General features: G+C 43.5%; 1 protein-coding gene across 1 annotated transcript in view; it reads left to right on the top strand.

The window, feature by feature from the left end:
• Window positions 1-21018, top strand: part of ANKFN1 (ankyrin repeat and fibronectin type III domain containing 1) — a gene marked incomplete at its 3' end in the record, with an annotated part of 415223 nt that overhangs the window by 335549 nt on the left and 58656 nt on the right. The window contains exons 8-12 of the mRNA XM_080712607.1: window positions 4697-4794; window positions 7204-7294; window positions 13388-13495; window positions 20041-20140; window positions 20430-20562. Of these exons, the coding sequence (XP_080568733.1) occupies window positions 4697-4794; window positions 7204-7294; window positions 13388-13495; window positions 20041-20140; window positions 20430-20562 (530 nt within the window). The remainder of the gene's footprint in view (window positions 1-4696; window positions 4795-7203; window positions 7295-13387; window positions 13496-20040; window positions 20141-20429; window positions 20563-21018) is intronic.

The raw sequence follows: 21018 nt of genomic DNA, 5'->3' as shown, positions 1-21018 counted from the left end.
CTTTGTTCTCGGCCCTCCTCTGGCATGACCTCCTGCCCAGACCTCACAGTCAGACCTCACAGTGCCCACAGTTACACCGTTGGAAGCCAAACAGGGTGTATGAGCCGTAGTTCACAACACTAGGAATTTACCTGGGCTTTGGGCTGCGTTTTCTGTTCCTGCACCCAAACGCCTTGAGTCCTGACTCTTCTGCCCTTATCACCGAGGGTCCTGTGACACTTCCCATCTCCTCCTGAACATTCGGTGACAGGGTCAGATTTCTCGGAGCTCTTTTCCTTCTTAAGCTTCCAAACTGTGTTTCGCATTATCACCAACAGATAATGGTAGTTTGGGGAAGCTAGGATTTCCCTACCTGCCTTAGTCCATCTTCTGGTGCTATAACAAAATATCTGAGACTGAGTCATTTATAATGGAAAGAGGTTTCTTTTGGCTTACGGTTCTGGAGGCTGGGAAGCCCAAGTGGATAATACCAGTATTGGCCTCATTCTGCTTCAAATCACACAGAAAGCTGATGGGCAGTCAGGGACATGAGGAAGAGACCAGACTGTGAGAGGCTGCCTTGCTTTGTAACAATAGGCTTTAGTAGTTACTTAATCCAGCCCCATTAGACTCAATCCAGTACCACACCACCTCCCGTCTCCGCCTCCCAAGCGCGGGGATTACAAGCGTGAGCCACCACGCCCGGCCACAAACAGTTTTTATATAAAAGTAAAATGTGGTTTCCTCAGACATTTTAAACATCGTACCTTTGAGCCATCCCCACGCATCCCTTGCCAGCTCTCCGGTGTTCATACCTCTAGCCCCTTGTCCTTCTTCAGGAAGTCGCTCTGATTTCGGCGTCTGGTCAACGCTCAGCCTCGGCCTGGAGCTCCGCCGCCGCAACGATGTGTACCAATGGCAACAAAGGACGGTTTTGTTTTTTGTTTTTCTGTTTTTTGTTTTTTTGCTTCTAGAGTTTTCCTGCATTCTTTGCTCTTTCTAGACGTTCCTGAACATTTGCTACTCCTTCTTATTTTGTTTTGTTGGTAATAACTCCCTTAATAATTCCTTCCCTTTTTCTTTAAGCTGGAATTAGGTACGACATAATTCTCTGACCACTAACTCCCCTGCTTGACTTTCAGAAGCTTAGCTTCTTCAAGAGCTAGTAGCTTGTCAGCAAAATAAAATATATTGAAAATATACATCCATATGATCATCTAACATATAAAAATATGTTTTAATATCAGTATGTGTATGGAGGCACCTGATTTGAGAATAAATAGGTAATCTTAATCATTAGATTCTAATTACATTTTATAACATGCCTGAGTGCTTCAGAGGCAGAAAAATGGGGAAGATTGACATGGGAGAAATATTGCCACGTTGAGGAAAGTATTGAAATCTACTTTGGAAGTGTGTGTGTGTGTGTGTGTGTGTGTGTGTGTGTGTGTGCATACATATACAAACAATGAAATGTATATACGGTACTGAAGAGGAAAAAAATGAATGATACTCCTCCTGTTCTCAAGTTTCTCACAATCTGCTGGGCGTGGTGGCGCACGCTTGTAATCCCCGCGCTTGGGAGGCGGAGACAGGAGGATGGCGCAGGTTCTAAGCCAGCCGCACTGGCTTAAGACACCCTGTTTCCAAAAATAAAAAAGTATAAAATAGGTCTGGGAGTGTAGCCCGGAGGTAGAAGAGCTTCCAGGAACCCCAGTACCACCAAAACAAAAAAAAAAAAAAGTTTCTCACAATCTGACAAGAGAAAAAGACACATACCATAAAACATAAGTCAGTATAATAAGCCTTATTTTTATATGAAGTAAAAGACTCTGGGAGCACAAGAACAGGTATATTTAATTAAATACCCCTGGGGAATTTCAAGTCAACTTCGCAAGGTCTTAAAGAATTACTGGTGCTTCCCCAAGCAAAGGTTGGAAGTGAGCGAAAGATACAATGGTAGGAAAGTGGACAAAATAATCAGGTAATAGGGACTTCCTGGTCTCACGCTTTCTTCCGACATATCCCCAGAGATGAGGACCGTAGTGCAAAGTTGAGACCAGAGGTGAAGATTCTTGAATGCCTGGTCAACATTTCACTTTATTTCCAAAGCAACAGGATATTCTGGGAGGGGGGGGATAGGTGGAGGAATGAAATAATTAGATCTGCATTTTTAAACTATAATTCAGGCTGCAGCAAGGGGACTCTATGTCTTAAAGACAAGGATATAGGCAGAAAAAATCAATTAGAAATCTATTTCAGAGTTTATGCTGGTGACTGTAAAAGCCTGTTCTAGAGTTATTTCAGCAGGACCCAAAGGAAGGAACATATAGGAGACATTTTAGAAGTGGAGGCTCCTGGGTTTAGTTAGCCACTGATCGTAAGGGAAAGGGAGATGGCAGAATTGAAGGGGTTGGACAAGGATGCTTGGAGGTTTTTTGGTTAGGTGACTGGATATACAGAGACTCTATTAGCTAATGTTGAGAAAACACTCATACTTGAGCAAAGACAAGTATGTAGAAGACATTCAGATGTAGCGGGAGGCATTCAAGTAGAGATTTACAGGAGGAAGTTACAGCACCAGAGAGGCTAGATCTAGAACCAGTCTTACGATGCACAGCTGGAGTCATAAAAGATACCAGGGGGACATGCATGTGACATGGGGAAAAAGGAGGCAAAAAGCAGTCCTCGAGGAGCACCACATCAAAGGGAAAGGGGGAGAGGAGGAGCCAGGACCAGCCTACAAAGAGAAAGCCAAGCCGGGCGTGGTGGCGCACGCTTGTAATCGCCACTCTTGGGAGGCGGAGACAGGAGGATCGCGCTCGTTCAATGCCAGCCTCGCTGGCTTAAGAGACCCTGTTTCCAAATAAAAATATAAAATAGGTCTGGGAGTGTAGCCCAGAGAAGGGTTTCCAGGAACCCCAGTACCACCAAAAAAAAAAAGAAAGAAAGAAAAAAAGAAAAGAAAAGAAAAAGAAAGAGAAAGCCAAAAAGACAGAAGCAAGGAGAAGGGAGGATGGAACCAAGACCAGGAGGAGCGCAGGTTACAGAAAACTGTGGGAGCCTTGGTGGTAGGATGTCCCCCAAAGAGGCTGTTGCGATGGTTAGAGAAGCAGGACTTTCAAGGGAGTGAGGGGAGCGGGCTAGATCTCCAAGGCAGAATGAAGAGGAGCTGGGGACGCCGGGACAGCCGCTCCCACGCAGAGGACAGAATGGCAGGAGGGGAACAGCAGGATTTGCCAGTGGTTTGGCTTGATTCCAAAGAACCCACGAGTCCCAGGGGACATACCTTAAATCTAAAGTCCTCCAGCTTGTCACCGAGAGGCTTAGGAACCAGGAGCCTGAACTCCCCTGGGATCCCAGCTTCGTAAGCCCCCACTTAAATCCTTAAATCCAACCACGTGTAAATGGTTACTCAAGACACCTTGTACCCGCGATGCTCCAATTCATCTTTCCTGACGAGGGCTTTTCCAACCAATAGACAAGGTTATGAAAGAATACTCATAAAAATGTTATAAAATCAGGTGTTAGGATTCGGGTGATTGAACTATGAGTGGAGAGCCACCTTGGGGATGGATGTCGGGGAGATGAGCGTCAAACTGGCCTTCCATCCCAGACCCCGATTCCTAGGGCCGAAGCCAGCAGAAGTAACACAGGAGACAGGACAGGAAGGGAGCGTTTCCAGAAGGAGAAGGTGCTAAATGGTGTGGAGGAAAGGGAAGGAGCCATCTTTATTTGGGATGAGGATCTCCCTGGAAACTTGAAAGTGCATTTTCAGCGGAATGATGGAGCAGAGGCAGGAGTGAACAGAAGGCCGTGCCCTCGCGCAAGCCTCGCCTCCCACTCACAACAGTTATCTTCTGTATACCAAGTCATGTATGATGTCCCTGCTTGCACGTGTGGGTATGTGTGTATGCACAGGAGCATGCACACACATCTTTTCTTTTTTTTTATTTTTTCTTTTTTTTTTTTTTTGCAGTACTAGAGATGGAACCCAAGGGCATTCTACCTCCGAGCTACACCCCCAGCCCTATTTTATTCTTTATTTTGAAACAGGGTCTCACTAAGTTGCAAAAGGTCTCACTAAGTAGCTGAGGCTGTCCGCGAACAGCGATCCTCCTGTTTCAGCTCCCAAATGCTGGGATCGTAAGCATGCGCCACCACGCCTGGCCACATGTGTCTTTATACAGCTGCGACCTCAAGGCAATACTATCTGGTCACACACCCCATGAGGACACTTCTGTCCAGCGGACTGAACACATTTCACTTGGTGACATCATCGCCAACTCAGGTTGTCCACGTATGCTCGCTCTGTGATGTTTGCACAAGAACAAAACTGCCTGATGATACATTTCTCAGAATATATCCTGTCATTAAGTGATGTGTGACTCATTTACTATAGGTTATATCTCACATTACAAATGTCCCCCAAATGTACATATATGTATAAATGCTATCTACGGAGGTTGAAAAATTTTCTCAAGGTTTATTAATAACTATTATATTATTACTCCCTTGGCTCCTCTTTTAAAAAATAATGGTGAACTTGTGGCTCTCTTGAGATCGCAAGGCGGGCTGTGACGTGTGCCTGCATTTGGAAGGGGTGGGGGAGCAAACATTGTTTTTTGAGAAGGATCATATGTTACAGTTTCTCTGGTGCTTCTTGACATATGAATTTTATCCTCTCTCTCCTCCCCTCTGCTCCCTGCCCCTCCAGTGGAATGGAGCATGTCTAAAGACTTTTCTCCCTTGGCTGGAGAAATCATCATGGAAAACCTGCAGACCCTGAGATGCGCAATCACAGGACTTAAGACGGTAAAATGTCCTCAGAGCAGACTCGCCGTTCCCTGTCGCTGGTGTTTGGCGGGGACATTGGTAGCAAAATGCCTACTCTGGAAGCAACAGCCAGCACCCGGCTCCCTGGCAGCAACTGCCACTCATTAAGTGTGATATGTCTGGTATCCATAATCTGAATTTCACAAAGGAGTAAGCAGACAGCATGAACCACTTTGTAAGCTGCCATGTTCTAAGGAGATCAGAAAAGGGCTGGCCTCGTGCGAGCCTTGAAAGCTGTGCTTTCTGGATCACAGTCTAATCTTTGGGGGATCAAAGGCTCTGAGGGATCCAATTTTGACTCCCTGTCTGATGGTAAAAATAACAGCCTCGTCGAGCCCTCGCCCCCACAGCCCCGGTTGAGATCAGTCATCAATGGGAGTCACACAATTTCCTGAGAGATATCCTTTTCCCTTGATTAAAAAAGAAAAAAGAAACTGTCTAAATCTGCTTTCACAAAAGAGAAACTATATATGGTGGAGCTATATTTCTCAGTAACCTAAACCCATTTGAACCGTGAATGAAAAATAGGAACAAACCGTGCTTACTTGTTTAACTGATGTAAATGCAAACATTAACTATTTATGGAATTATGAACCCTGCGAGCATGTGAAATACAAAAATTTAAAACACCCAGCAAATCAGTTAAACTGAAATAAACCTTGTATTTCCCCAAAATGATTACAACACAAAAAATTAAAAATTCTTTTTCTTAGCCAAAATATTTTTTCTTTTTCTTTTTATGTGCTTTTATTGATGCATTATGGTCTCGCATCATAATGTCAATCATGTTGACAAGACATACATGCACACAGGGGGCAGCCACCATAATCTTTTTAAAGTAAACAAACTAAACTTTTTTTTGGTCCAATTCAAATTATTAATATCTTCAGACCTTCGTAGGAGGGCAGTGGAGGGATAATTCTGTGGCTAGTTTCTTAAAGGTTAATCGATGAGAACAGTTATCTGTGCAATAGAATCCTAAAACTAAGCATTAAAAAGCTGCATTCAGTTGCATCTTTTTGAGTCTGAACCAGCTTATTCTAATAGAATTCCTGGTGGTTGGGTCACCACCAAGAATACTGACTTTTAGTCTTAATGGCATGTCTATACCAGCGGCCAGAACTGTGGATTACCAGAGCAAACAAACCCGAGTGGGTGGGCCCAGAGATGCTATCAGCAGAAGTCTGATTCCAACCCTATGGCTCACATGGTGGACGAGGGCCAGAAAGAACCCTAGGGAATTTCCATTGCTTAAAAGAAAGAGTGATATGGCGGTAAAAATGGAAAACGCTCTATAGAGGGTTGTTCTAATATCTGAACCAATTTCTATAGAGATTAAGTTTTTCCACATAACCCTCCAGTGAGAGAAATGCAGACACTATCCTAACCATATAAAAGCCTGAAAGTAGATTTAGACTTCTACATAATCCTTATGACCTTGGAATGTATAGAAGCCCATTCCAAAGTTAAAAAAAAAATTAACTTCAGAATGTGGTAAGGCCAATATTATTAAACCCCTAGCAAAGCCTCAACAAAGATGTCATTTTTTTTTTTTACTTCAAGCAGCATTTTACAATTTTTGCAAGCAATGTTTCATTAATATTGGTTTCTCGGATGCTTCTTTTGGTTCATTTGGAGGGAGGACTCGAGGGGAAAAAATAAACATTTTAAACATAATAAACATTTTTAAAAGATTATCAGCAAACAAAACCAGCCCCTTAATTCTTAATGCCATAAAAAGACATTTTAGAATGGCTTTAAATGTGAGGTCGCATTGAAGAGTTAATTTTGAACAGCTGCATAAAGAATATTTGTTGCAGCACTATTATGTCACAAAAATGGGAACAATCCAAATGTCCACCAATGAGGGACTGGTTAAATAAATAATGGTATTTGCTCACAGTGGAGTACTGTGCAGCCAGTAAAAGAAAGAAGCGGGTCTTTAGTACATTCATCTAAAATGAAATATATTACAGTTGTTAATTTTCTTAATAAATTGATCAGCTGAAGGAGATGATGACTGTTGTCTCTGGGAAGGTGAAATTAAGGAGAAAGAGGTGAGGGAGGGAGATGCTCTTTTTGGTAGACTTTGTAGAACTGTGTATCTTTGAAATAACTTGATGTATCATTTTCTGGGAGGAGGGGTGAGGGAACATAATCTTAGTATCCCGATTTTGAAAACAAGAAAGTACATAGGAGCTTGGCAGGCATTTCACATATGGTTACTATAATTTATAAACATAATAGGCAAGAAAAAGTCAGAAAGCTAAAGTCTGGGCAGTGGAGTTCCAGAGGGATGAGCAACTTACCCAGACACAGGGATCTGCGTGTAGGGTGAAAGGGATTACTAAAACGCCTGACGCATTGTTCTGTTTCCATTCTTTGCAGGGCCAACCATATTTTGTGCAGGTCTCGGCTTATAACATGAAAGGATGGGGACCCGCGCAGACCTCGACGCCGGCCTGTGCCTCTCCTTCTAGTAGGTGGTGGTTAAGTCCCAGCATGGCAGCAGGCTCCAAGCCCAGCTCCATCCCCAGGGGGCCAGCGCCCTTATCTTCTCCCGAGGCCTGCAACCCAGGAGGCCTTCCTAGGGCAGCATCCGGCCATAGCATGAGTGGTTCCTCTGCAGATGTGCTCTCGAGGGCATGGCCCAGGGGAGCAAAGGAGAGGGAGCTAGGAACCAGAAAGACTGAATCTGACAACTGTTAGACCCGGCAGCAGTCATATCCTGAAAGTGACTTCAACTCTCAAGGCTGCAACCTGGCATCTGTGGGATGGGTCTGGTCCTGTCCTTACACAGGGCTCAGTGGGGATGGAGAGGCGGCGCCAGGAGCGGCTGGCCCAGGGGGCATGCAGCCCGTTTTTGGTTTCTTCTCCCCCTGAGCACCCCCAGTGAAAACACAACACATCACATCGATTTCATCAGAGAATGAAATGTAACAAATTTTATTTATTTCACACTGCACCACAAGAAAAGTTTTCTTACTAACAGGGGCTCTGCAACAGATTCAATCAGTAACACTTGTTGTGGTGGCTGAGAAGCCAGGCCAAAAGCCTCTTCTAATTATCTCAAGATTGATAATTCATGCCTGCTATGTTTGCTGATAATTCATGCCTGCTATGTTTGCTAACTCTCTGTTAACCAGAAATTTCAATTAACCAGAACAAACATCTGCAGACAGACCATGGGGTGTGTTTTTTCTCTGTAAGGAACCTAGTGCTCTGGATTGTATTTTCATCTTAAAAAAAAAAAAAAAAAAAAGGTGGCCGCGCGCTTGTAATCCCGGCACTTGGGAGGCGGAGACAGGAGGATCTCTCAGGTCTGAAGCCAGCCGCTTAAGAGACCCTGTTTCCAAAAATAAAATAGGTCTGGGAGTGTAGCCCAGAGGTAGAAGGGCTTCCAGGAACCCCAGTACCACCAAAAAAAAAAAAAAGTGACTAGTGTAATAGTTATAAAAGAGTATCATATACTTCTTGTGACAGTGCAAACTACTACATCCTTTTTGGAACATAATTTTCTATACTATATCAAAATCCATTTTCTTTCACCCCATAATTTATACATCTAGGACTCTAAACCTTGGGAAACAGATGCAGAGAAGCAGCTATGTATAAAGATGTCCTCTACGGCGGTGTATTGATAACACTGAAATAATAGCACATGTGGTATGGAGAATAAATATCCAATATTAATTTAGTGGTTAAGTAAAACCACATACTCATATACAGACTGTAGAACCACATGCAACCGTTAAAAAGTGTGCTTTAAAAAGGCAGTCAAGCCAGCTGTGGTGGCGCACACCTGTAATTCCAGTACTTAGGAAACTGAAACGGGAGGATTGAAGGTTGGAGGCCAACCTCAGCAATTTAGTGAGACCTTGATTCTACTTAAAACATAAAAGAGGGCTGAGGGTATAGCTCAGAGGTAGGATGCCCCTGGGTACCACCAAAAATAAATAAAAAATAAAGCCATTCCTTCTATGGGAGAAACGTCTATAGTATAAATTTTATGTAAAAAAGAAATACAAAATGTGTGCGGAGGAGGGGCCCATGTAACATTTACCTATTAGCTTACCTATACCTACATAGAGTGTGCCTTGAGAACTGTCAACATTTAACAGTGGACACTGGATTATGCAATTATGGGCTCTTCCAGTTCCGTGCTATGCATTTTAACAATCCCTTACCCATGACCAACCATGAACCAGGCGGCCCATCTTGGGCGTTCACGTCAGCATCTCCCGTAGGCCTCACAGCACTCTTTCATCCTCCTTGCTGTCCTGTGGGCGCGCATGGCTGACATTACCCTCTGTGGGCACCGTCAACATTAGAAACAGCCTCTAGAGACTCACTGTATACAGAGCGTTAATCTGTGTGCTTAACATGGGTGACCCGTTTGAGGCAGACACACACAGAGTCCAACTTTGAACTGGGATTCAGAGGTGGGATCACCATCCCCCCACATCACATCTGTGGAATGGGCCTGAGCCGGCCAAGGCCCTGCCATGGCCCCTGGGCTGCAGCCACTACTGCACTGCTGTCAGGCAGACGCGCAGACTAAGGGCCAGCCCAGCAGCCCGACTACCACCTCTGGGGATTCAAATGATGTCATCGGGTCTTATGGGGTCTTACGCCACCAATGCCAGAGATCTCCAAGGTCCCTACTCCCCTTACATTTGAGGATATAAATATTCTTGTCTGATTTGGACATCTTTATTACTGAAGATTTATCTGAAACACAAACTGAGAATTGCAAGATGAAGATGCTTTCACTGGGGAGGGGAGTGTATACTACCAAGGATGGGGGGTAGCCCAGAAAAGCACAAGCATACCAGTCTCAGTTGACCTGAAAGTGAAGCAGGGGGCCCACTCCCGGGGCACACCCCATGCAGAATCTGACCTGCGTATGGATCATTCGCTTCCACAGGCCAGGTTCAGGATCCACAGAGTGCAGATTCCATTCAGACACCCTCCCTCCCAGCTCCCCCCAGAATGGCAGAAACCGTTGTTGAGGACTCTGAGGAGTCGTTTATTTATTGGCGATTAACACATGAAATAGCAATGCTTTCTAAAATGGTATGTTTGATTAGTGGGGGTAACTGGCAAAGAACCGAAATGCTAACATATGGTTATAGTTGCAGCCGACATGCCATATCTCTTGGAAAGAACAATATAAAAACACTCCCATTCTATTTATAAACAGCGTATGACATTGTGATGTGACACGTATCAGTACTGGGATATTTACTACAGGACAATGTATTCTAACATGACAGGGTAATTGGAAGTTTGGTAATATGTTCCAGTGAGCTATAAAACTCTGTTTTTTTTTATATTTTTACAAAAGTCCTTAATGTGTTTTTATAGACCTGTGTTATACAGTATGGCACATAATAGGAGAAAAGCACCCAGACAGGCTTGTCTGAGTTAGGATCAGGAAAACCCTGATATGGCCAGTGAACGTAAGCTCTGCGCTGTGTTGTAATCGAGGTGTCTCGTTACCAGAACAGTGGGCTGTGTTATGTGGCACAATCCGCTCTTTTCCTGCCATGCCAAGTTGATTCCTGTCAGGTTCCTGATTTCTTAATATATTTTCAATTTTCTCCCTCATCCCTGAAGTCTCCTATTTTATGTAGTCATCAGAACCTTCCAAACATCTATGAGAAAAACTCATTCTTTCCAAAAACCTTGGCATTGGGTCCCCTGCTCACTTGGGCTGCAATTGAGCATTAGCAATTTTCTAATGGATCATAAAATCATCAGATGGAGCTTGCCCCTTGATGTAATCGGGCTGGACTGAGAAAGCCAGACTCGTTCCATCTCCGCTTGCATCCAGGGCAGCATTAGCACTCGTTAGAATGTATCAGCAAGTTCAAGGCCCCAGAGCAATTCAGCCGCCCAAGACTCTTCCTCAAGCCCAGGACCTGCCATCCTACCAAGAGCACTTCAGACGGGTGTGTCGACTAAGGGAGCAAATTCACACCGCCTTTCTGAAATCTACGGGAGCAATTTTTGGGGGGTAGAGTTTCTTTTTTTATTCTACCTCTGAGCTAGACCCCCCAGCCCTACTTTATTTTTTATTTTGAAACAAGTTCTCAAGCCGGACATAGTGGCACATGCTTGTAATCCCAGTACTTGGGAGGCTGAGTCAGGAGGATTACAGGTTCGCAGACAGCCTCAGCTACTTAGTGAGGCCCACCACAGCTTAGTGAAATCCTGTTTCAAAATAAATAATTAAAAACTGGGGCTGAGGGTGTCACTCGGAGGTAGAACTCCCCTGGGCTCCAGCCCCAGCCTACCTGCACATCATGCTTCTTCTTACAGCAGCTCCCCAACATCATGTACCCTCTGTGCACAGGATGGTTCTTTCTTACATTATTTCTTTTTTAAATAGCCTAAAAAGAGATTTTTATTTTTTTTGCAGGTCTGGGGATGAAACCTAGGGGCATTCGACCAGCAAGCTACACCCCCTACCTTATTTTTTATTCTTTATTTTAAAACAGGGTCTCACTAAGTTGCAGAGGGTCTCACTAAGTAGCTGAGGCTGGCCGCAAACCTGTGATCCTCTGGTCTCAGCCTCTCAAATGCTGGGATTACAAGCGTGCACCACCACGCCTGGCCTAAAAAGAGATTTTTTACAACACATTGCAGAGGAGAAAAAGTAAGGCAAAGAGAGATTAAGTCATTATTCTGGCTACAGGAACAGTCTACAAAGGCACCTATGACAATTCCACATCTCCAGAGTTGCAAGCTAAACCCCAGCATACAGACCCACCCTAGCTTAGAGCCTCGTTCCCTCAGATAATGAAGGGATTGTGAGCACTATCTGGAATATCACTAGACTATGGACTAAAATAAGACTGGAATGACTGTTTCTGGGTCTCCGTCTTCCAAAAAATAAAATGGAGAAAGGGTACATGGGGAAAATGGGAAGGAAGAGGGATTATAAAATCTCTGGGGCCCCTTCTTCATGAGTAAATATTTGCTAGGGTAAGAAGTGGTGTTTTCGCCAGGCATGGTGGCGCACATTTGTAATCCTAGTACTTGGGAGGCTGAGACAGGAGGATCACAGATTCAAAGCCAGCCTTGGCAACTTAGGCTCTCAGCAACCTATGAGACCCTGTTTCCAAATAAGATATAAAATTGGGCTGGGGGTGTAGCTTGGAGGTAGAATGCCTCTGGGCTCAATGCCCAGTGCCACAAAAAGTGGGGTTTTTTTCATAAATAGTTGCCTACATTTTAAGTTATTATTTACAGGGTGTAATAGGAATTATGCTTAAAAAAAAAACCCTGATATATCTCTTATCTAATCCTTGTAAAAATCCCACAAAGTAGGAACTCTCCTCGCTTTACAAATTAGGGAGTAGAGACCTGTCAATATAAGCAACTTGCCTGAAGCCAGGCGCTGGACAGAGGGTGCCGCTCTTCACGCCAGGTACACCCGACCCCAGGGCCTGCCTTCCTCCTGCCCGTGCTGCACTCTTAGGGCTTGGGTGGACCACAGTGGGGTGCTTTTCCAGAACTCTAACCAGCATGACACAGATTTAACTTCTGAATGAAGAAGACCCCACAGTTAAAATCTGTGGGGGAGAGAATTTAAAATTTTCTTTTCCCTAGAATTTAAGCACGAGACAGGCTCATAAGCTACCTGACTTTTCTGTTTTGAGAAGAGCATTTCAACTAAGAAGCCCTTTAAGTTGTTGCTTTTGAAAGGCTCAGAAAGGAAAACTGGGGGAGGGAAAATAGAGGAGAGAGGGATGCACAGTAGAATGACTGATCTGCTTGGAAAAGAAGATGAAAATGCTAGAGCTGGAGACAGCAGAATTACAATCTTGACATTAGTCCCAGATGAGTTATTACTTTTGATATCATCAGAGCCAAATGGAATGAAAGCAGAAGGGGGAGAAAAGTCTCCATGGGTATTGCAATTTAAATTTGCCATGTAAGCTAATACTGTATATTCGGAGACTGAGCAGACAGGGTGGTTGGTGGCTCAGAGTATGTGCAGGGGGGGCTGTGCCAGCTAACCAAAGCAGACATTCATTAGAGCAAAATGTAGATTTCCATTTCTTGGCATCTGACATGGGCTCTTTCCTTGGAAAGAAATGTCAATTTGGCCCAAAGTGTGAAACCTACAATAAAAGCATTGGGGCTGTGTATTTCATCTAGTCTACACATCCCCAGCCCTTTCTTGCCTACTGTGGAGACTTGGGGTGCTGACTGGCAAGGTGGGAGAGGAACTGAGTAGGATACAGGGATGCTGAAAAGGGGAGGGGGGCTAGGAAAGGAGAGGTTGGAACTCCCGGATTTTCTATTTGCTTTGGGCTCTCAATTACCACTTTCTCTTGCCCAAAAACTGCCCAACGCAAGGAACCAACCACAATTACTATTTTGCACAGGGCTGGGAACAATGGCAGCTCCCAAAGCACTTGGCCCTGCCTGCCAGCACCGCGCTGGTGCTCATCTGCAGAGCAGCCTGCGGGTAGTGGGAGCAAACCCCAGGCCCAAGGCAGGGAGGCAAAGAGGCCTCCCCTGCTGTAAAACTTCACTGTTTGTTTCTTTTGTTCAATAGACTGGAAAGACTATGACGAAAGAGAGCCCAGACACAGGGGACAGAGTGAAGTTCTGGAGAGTCTGCTGCAGCAGGTCCGGGCCCTTCATCAGCGTTACAGTTGCCGGGGTAAGGATAAAAATCTGCACGGGGCCATCGAGTGAGGTCTCAGTGGCGCCGGTAATTTTAGCAGTTTCCTCGCTGGGTCATACCTTCTCATTCATCAGGGAGAGAGATATTAATATTTGTACATCTGGAATCACTTTACGGCACTATCTTGCTTTAACCCTTCAGCAGAGACTTCCCTCCCTCCCTCCCTCCCTCCCTCCCTTTCTTTCTTTTTCTCTTTCCTCCTCTCCAGTCTGAAAATAAGCACAAGAAAAACAGCAGCTGCCAGTAGTTCCCCTCTCTTCCAATGTCCCTTCACAAGATTCCTCCATGGTGCTGCGTCCGTGGGGATAGTCACCTTTGAAATTTCCATCCCCCCCAAAAAAATAAATTCTCTGAGCATCCCTGAGGGAGCCAAAACAATTATAAAGACAATACTAATAAACCTTCACCTCTATGTATAATGCAGTTTGCAGTACATTTTCACATCCAGCATCTCTTTCCTGAAGCTGGGTGACTTGCCCAAGGTCACAATGCCAGGAAAAGACAGAACCCCCACCTGGGTTTTCTGATTGCAAGGTCAGTCTTCCTGCCACACCTTATTCCTCTCTCCCAGCCTGACATCAGAGCTGGCCATTGGCCTTTAAAATCTCACCCTGAAAGTTAGTCCTCCTCTGTACTGCTGCTCAGGAGAAAGGTGTGAAAGCCTTCTCTGGACTGAGCCAAGTGCCCCAGAGAATCTCTGAGATGTTTTCCAAAGCTTCTCTGCAGCTTGGGCTGCTCGGATGGGACCTGGTCAGGTTTCTGATGTGTGCAATGGTTCGTGGAAGAGGCACTTAGTTTTATTTGGAGAATTAAAGCCTCCATAAAGTTTTCATTTCCCATGCTCCCATCAGATCTCCTGCTGCATTGTGCTCTCAATGCAAGGCACTGCAGGGCCAGCTGGGTAAGAAGAAAACTACAGTGGGAACTAAGAGGTGCTGTGCTAGCTGTGTTTGCGCTAGGTATAAATCGTGCTTGGCATCAGCAAAAAGTTTTCCCAATTGCTGTAGAGCTGTAACAGCAGGGCCCTTCAGAAATGTTGGCTCTAGCTAGAAATGAGGACAAGTGTTTTCAAGAAAATAATGTTTTTCTAATGAGTGCTTTATTAAGAGATATGAGCATGTCTATAAACAGCTTGAGAAGGAAACCAAGGTGGGATATTTTCATTCCCAGCTCTCTAGGAAGGCTTATCCCAAACCAGGATCTACCATTCCACACTGACTGAAGTGCAGGTGGTCTCAGTTACCTAGGGCTCATTTCACTAGGCCGGGGTCATCTGGTCTCCTTTCTCTCTGTCCATCGATCCCCTGCCAGCTGGCTCCCGTAAGGAAGCAAAGGTAATCAACTATGAGGCAAATGATTCTTTGCAACTCATACAACTCTGCATTTGGGCTTTATCTGAGGGGGGGGGCTAAAACTATACATGAGAATAAGCGACACCCCCAAGGATTCAGATACTCTCCCTGTCACTATTGGATTACTATCTAATGGTCAGGAAATGATTGCCTTGACAGCCCAATTATTTCTATAGTTCCCACTCAATGCTGTCAGGCACATGCTATCCCCTGCAGGAACGTAAACATACACAGTATTAGGAAAGCTTTAAGTAAAACATAAGGTAGAGGTCCCAAAAAGGAGGAATATTTTTATATTGATATAAACTCTGGACACTTAAACAATACTTAAAGTGTGTTTCCAAGTACAGCAGTCCCATAAGATGCTCAGTTGCAAAAGGCTCTCTCATCAGGTATGTTTGGGAAATATTTATATTCCTTATCCCTCTCTTAGACATGCAAAATAGACATTAGAATATTAATGGCCCATAATAAAGAGATGTGGTAAATTTGGTTAAACAAGCACTTTCTAAACTGCTTTAGCCAAGTAAAACTTTTTTCAGATTTAGTATTCCAACACAGAAACTTTGGGAAATGCTGATAAAATAAACTAGATCACACATTAGAAAAAAATGATTTTAAGATGATTTACTATAATTCCTTCTAAGTTTAAAAGGATAAGTGAAGGATAATATAAAAAACTGCTTGTGAATGATAAAATTTCTATTTAAAATATTCAACTATATTGAGATATTATGTGGGTTATTGAAGAAAAATATGAAATTGTTATGTAAAATATTCTACTACAACCCAGGCATGATGGTGCATGTATTTAGGAAGTTAAGAAGGAGGATCGTAGGTTCAAGAAAAGCCTCAGCAATATAGCAAGACTCTCAGCAACCTAGTGAGACCCTATTTTAACACAAAACTATAAACAAAAAGTACTGCAGCTTGGAGGTATAATGTCCCTGAGTTCAATCCCTAGTACCACAAAAAGAAAAAAAAAAATCAACTATACTGAGATATTATGTAATTTATTGGAAATATACGCCTTTACAAACTTTACAGTTAGAACAAATCTCATCTCCCTGTTTTAGCATTTATTAGCTGTGTGTCACTGGATAAATCATTTGACCTCTCTGAGCTATAGCTCCTTCATCAGAAAACTTAGGATAACAATATCCAGATTACAGTATTGTTGTGAGAATTAAGTTAGATAATGAATTAAATACAAGTTCTAGCCTGTGTTTGTTCCGTTGTCTTCCAGGGGAAGAATGGGGCCACAAACAATCTGTGGTGCTTTACTGATACATCTTAAAATTAAAGTATAATCAGTGACTCCAGGCAGTGTGCTCACTAAACACACAGCACACTCCAAATACAGAAGTAGAATAAACATCTCTTTTCCTACTAAAACTCTACATCGACTGTACCAAAACCCACTTGAATTTCTGCATTTTGGCTAAAGTCCTGGCCACAGCTAATCGACATGCTCAGTACTGGGATGAAAATGTAAGAGAGATGTCAAGCAAACTCGGTTGTTCTCACAGTTCATGCCCTTAACATACATAATAAATTATAAAGAAGCCAATGGTTTTCATCATAACAGTATCCTATAATTGTGAATTTCGATTATCACCCAATTGTTCAATTTGCAAAATAAAATTAACTGAAATCTTGCCAGGTGCCAGACATGCTGATATGAATACAATAAATCCCCCCTGGTCCAGGCACATACTATATGGTTATGATAATCCTCGAATTATTTTCCAGTTATATCAGTCTCCTCCCGGTAGAATCAGATATGCTAGACATCGTTTCAATTGCATCCCCTTGAGGCACCCCTTGTGGAGCCTCTGCCCCACTCCCTTCAGGACACCTGTCACCCTGGGATCGCTTTTCACCGCCATATCAAGGACTCTTCCTATCTCCCTCCACTACTGGATTTCTCCCCTTTATACCCTGTGTCTTTCTCCTCCTTGAGTTAGTCCCCCATTTTGGTGGAGCTTTTCCTCTAGGAACCTCCCAGTAGAGTTGCTTAGGGATGATTTTGAAAACATTCTAGGTCAAAAGAGATATTTATTCATTACTTAATCTTTACACAGGGTTTGGACAAGGATAGAATTCTCAGTTGACAGAATTTTCCTTTGGAGTTTGGAGGCATCGCTGCGTGTCTTCTAGCTTTCAGGCCTGAGAAGTCCGGTGCCACTCCGACTCCACAAGTCCTGGGGTGTTTGTTTTATTTTGTTTTTCCTCTCTGGAAGGCTTTCCATTTCCTTTTGACTTCAGTATTCTAAAATCTCACTGGGATGTGTCTTAGTGTTTGTTAACTATTTTACTGGGCACTTGGCGAGTCTCTTCATGTGGAAGTGCACACCCTCCATTGTGGGGTGTTTTCCTAAGTCAGTTACTCATTTCATTATTCTCTCCCCTCCCTTCTCTTCTTCTCTCTTCTAAAATGTTTATTATTCACACATTGGATCTCCAACATTTGTCCTTTTCATTTTTCTTCTTCTATTTTTCCATCTTCATGTCCTTTTTACTCTACTTTTTGGAGATCTCATTCACTTTATTTTTTAAACCTTCCAATGGATTTTTAAGTTTTTGGCAATACATTTTAGGTGTCTGTGTATGAGAAAGAGAGGCAGAGAGTGTGAAGGGGCCTAGAAATCAAACCACCCAGGGGCACTGGACCTCTGAGCCATACCCTCAACCCTATTTTACCTTTTCATATAGGTTCTCTCTAAATTACAATGCATTAGCCTCAAACCTGCATATTTTTAAATTTTGGGGGATTGGGGGGAGAGTATTGGGAATTGAACCCAGGGGCATTCTTCCTCCAAGCTACACCTCCCCACCCCTTTTCTTGTTTTGAAACAGGGTCCAAGTTGTTGAGGGCCTCAGTAAGTTACTGAGGCTGGCCTTGAACCTGTAATTCTCCTTCCTCCTGGCTTGGGTGGACTTTATATCTCATTTTAGCTGTATTTCTCAATGTCTGGTGAGCCTTAGATATTTGCTCAGATTTAGAAAAAATCAATAGCCATTGGGGAGTTCTGAGCACACATATAAGGCACTTTATTTATAGGCAATACGGTTATCCAATACCACCTGTTCATTGGGAAAACTCCAATGTCAGTATTTTGGGGTGTGTCCTCTTAAGCTGGTCAAATCCTTCAGAACCCCGTGGGAAAGTGCTATGTACTAAAACTTACATTTAGCCTTTTTTTTCAGTACTGAGGATTGAACCCAGGAACATTCTACCATTGAGCTACATCCCCAGCCCTATTTTTCATTATTCTTTATTTTGAAACAGAATCTCACTAAGTTGTGGAAGCCTTACTAGTAGCTGAGTCTAGCTACAAACCTGTGACCCTCCTCTCAGCTTCCCAAGTACTGGGATTACAAATGTGTGCCACTATGCCCGGCTATTTAGCCTGTTTTTTATGTAGTACCACCACCACCCTCACCCCATTTTCTACTGTACCTTGTTATCTCTCACCCCAGAGACTTTTTCTTTCAGCATGTGTGTGTGTGTATGTATGTGTATGGAGGGGTTGGTTTTGTTTTTGGGGTTGGGGGTTGGGGTTGTTTTGCTTTTCAGATAATAAGCCACTCGCTTCTATCCAGAGTAAAGGAGTATTTGTCCAGCTGTGCAGTAGGGGAGAAGATCTAGAAGTCCAGCTGCTTCTTAAGTAGAGTTCCACAAGTCCTTCTGACTTAGCTCCATAGGCACCCAGCATCTAGCACTTTCTCTGCTGCTGGCACAGGCTTCATCTTTCTCAAATCTGTTAAAACCATTTGCCCATCTGCTTTCGAGCTACCAAAAATATTTTGCTCTTGTCTTCTTTCCCATCTATTTGTCTTCAAAGATTTATATTATTTCACTGTTTTGTTGTTGTTGTTGTTGTTGTTCTTATCTCTATCCTGGCTTTAATGAGGCTTAGGGAACAAGTAGTGTGTAAGGAACATGCTAACTACCCAGCATTTAACAGGAAAGCCCAGCAGCAGCATTCTCAAGCAGCCAGACTCTAAGGCAGGGAGGAAATGCTTTTCCTTTTTTTCTCCCAGGCATAAGCAACACCAGCCGAGGTTTGCAACCAGCACAGATGCCTACACTGGTCAGCTCTCCCTACTGGACTGCAGGCAGGGCCACACTGGCGTCAGCCCTGGGCCACCCACCCAGGCTTCTGTGCCCAACAGCAGCAGCACAGATCATGTTCTCAGCTCCAGTGGCCTGTCTATTGGGAGTCTGGTCGTGATATCCATGACTTCAGCTTCTCTTCACTACATAGAGCACAAGGTTTGAAATCAGTGATCATCCAGTTCAGCTCCATGGAGCACTGTTTGCAAAACTGTAACAGGGAGTCTAGGAATTCTACAACTTTTATTAGTGAGAGCTCCTCCTTGCTGGACAGAAGCAGTGGATGATTTGCTTACCAGTGTAGCCGCAAAGGCTCACACGTGGTAAGTCCTCCCCCCCAAAAAAAAACAATACGTATGAAGTGAACGAAAGTTTTAGTTTTCCCAGGTAGCAGCTTTGTGATCTTGGGCAATCCACTTCACTTTCAGCTCAGTTTCTTCTTCTGAATGATGAGCGTAATAGTCATTCCTATCCCTGCAACTATTACTGTAAACCAACATACACACTAGGAAAAAACTGCCCCGAACACTAGTGGCACAGAAGCGGCACCACGATGTCAGTGGGGTTTTGTCCTTTCATCCCACCCGCCCCCCTCCCATTTTCCAGATGTTCTGTGATCCTATTAATTTTATAATGAAAATCATTAATGGGATACGTGGAGTAACAAGGAGAGCTTCAACAACTTCTCTCTAGAAGTCTGAGACTGGCTATTGGAGGACAACTGGTGGCGTGGGGAGGGCAGAGGAGTTGATTCCATTTCTTTTTTATCCTGCTTAATCATAAATCACTCAGCATGAGAGTATCAACAAGGCATCCGCGTGGTTTCCTTTGGAGTTATAAATATCACTCGCCTCCAGCGTGTTTGAGTTGTTCGTCGATTGAGTTCACCATCAGCATCTCGAGGTACGGGATTCTTGTAGGAATGAATGAGCTGCATCCCTACATGAAACTGATGAGTTACAGCGAGGGGACAGGATGGAGAGGCAGGAAGAGAGAAAGGAACTGCCGATCTGTCAAATGAAATTTACACTATTTTTTCCATGTTCCAGAAAGTTCAAAACTACAAACCACGGGCCGCAAGCAGTCAGTATCAAGAAGCCTGAAACATCTATTCCATTCTTCAAACAAGTTTGTGAAGACTTTGAAACGGTGGGTCCAATATTGGTTTTCTAGGAAGTCTTAACTTCTCAGGAATGAGCTGGTTTGGTTCTGAGTGGAAAATTGGTGGGAATTTCTTTTATATTAAAAACATTTTTCTTGAGAATTTGAGCAAGATTCCTCTGAATTCTGGCCTGTGAATTTTTAATATATAGCTGGAATATGTTCCTAGGCACATTTTAAATTCATGTTTTATCATGTACAAAATATTTTTTTCTAAGACCAAGTTTGGTAGAGAAGAAGGTGGAAGAAAATTCTTTATTCTGCTTTTTCTTTTTAGGGGACTCTACATAGCTGTTATATTTTATTACAAAGACAATATGTTAGTCACCAATGAAGATCAAATACCAATTGTGGAAATAGATGACTCTCACACCAGTTCCATTACACAAGATTTTCTGTGGTTCACGAAGGTATACCGCGTTCCGATTTCATTTTTCCCCACTCTGCGCATAAATCTCTGAACCCTTAGATGAAGGGATGTCTAGAGACCAAAGTTTTGGGGTGGTAGTAAATTATCTCAAAGGTCTCTTTTGGACCAAAGAAGCTCTATGTCATTAAAAAAAAAAAAAAAAAAGCCAAAGCAGTGTCTACACTACATTTTCAAAGCAAAGAAGCTTGCCTCCTGTCAGATTGTGTCTCCACTCTTCTGAGTTATGGGATCATTTGGCAAAGACTAAAATGTGGATCTGACTGTTTCATTAGCATTCAGATCTTTTTCCAATTGGACAGAGATCAAAAAGTTGTTTCGGGTATATCTGAAAATGGACTGGAGAACAAACACCAGGGGTCAGGTTTCCTTCTCCCTGCCTCGCTTTGATGCCACAACCTAAATCACGCGCTGGCTCAGACGATGGTACGACCGTATG

Source organism: Muscardinus avellanarius (genome assembly GCF_963383645.1).
Source record: "Muscardinus avellanarius genome assembly, chromosome: 16".
In the NCBI taxonomy this organism is placed as follows: Eukaryota; Metazoa; Chordata; class Mammalia; order Rodentia; family Gliridae; genus Muscardinus; species Muscardinus avellanarius.
Note: the sequence above shows the minus strand (reverse complement) of the source record. Positions and strands in the feature narration are given on the sequence as shown.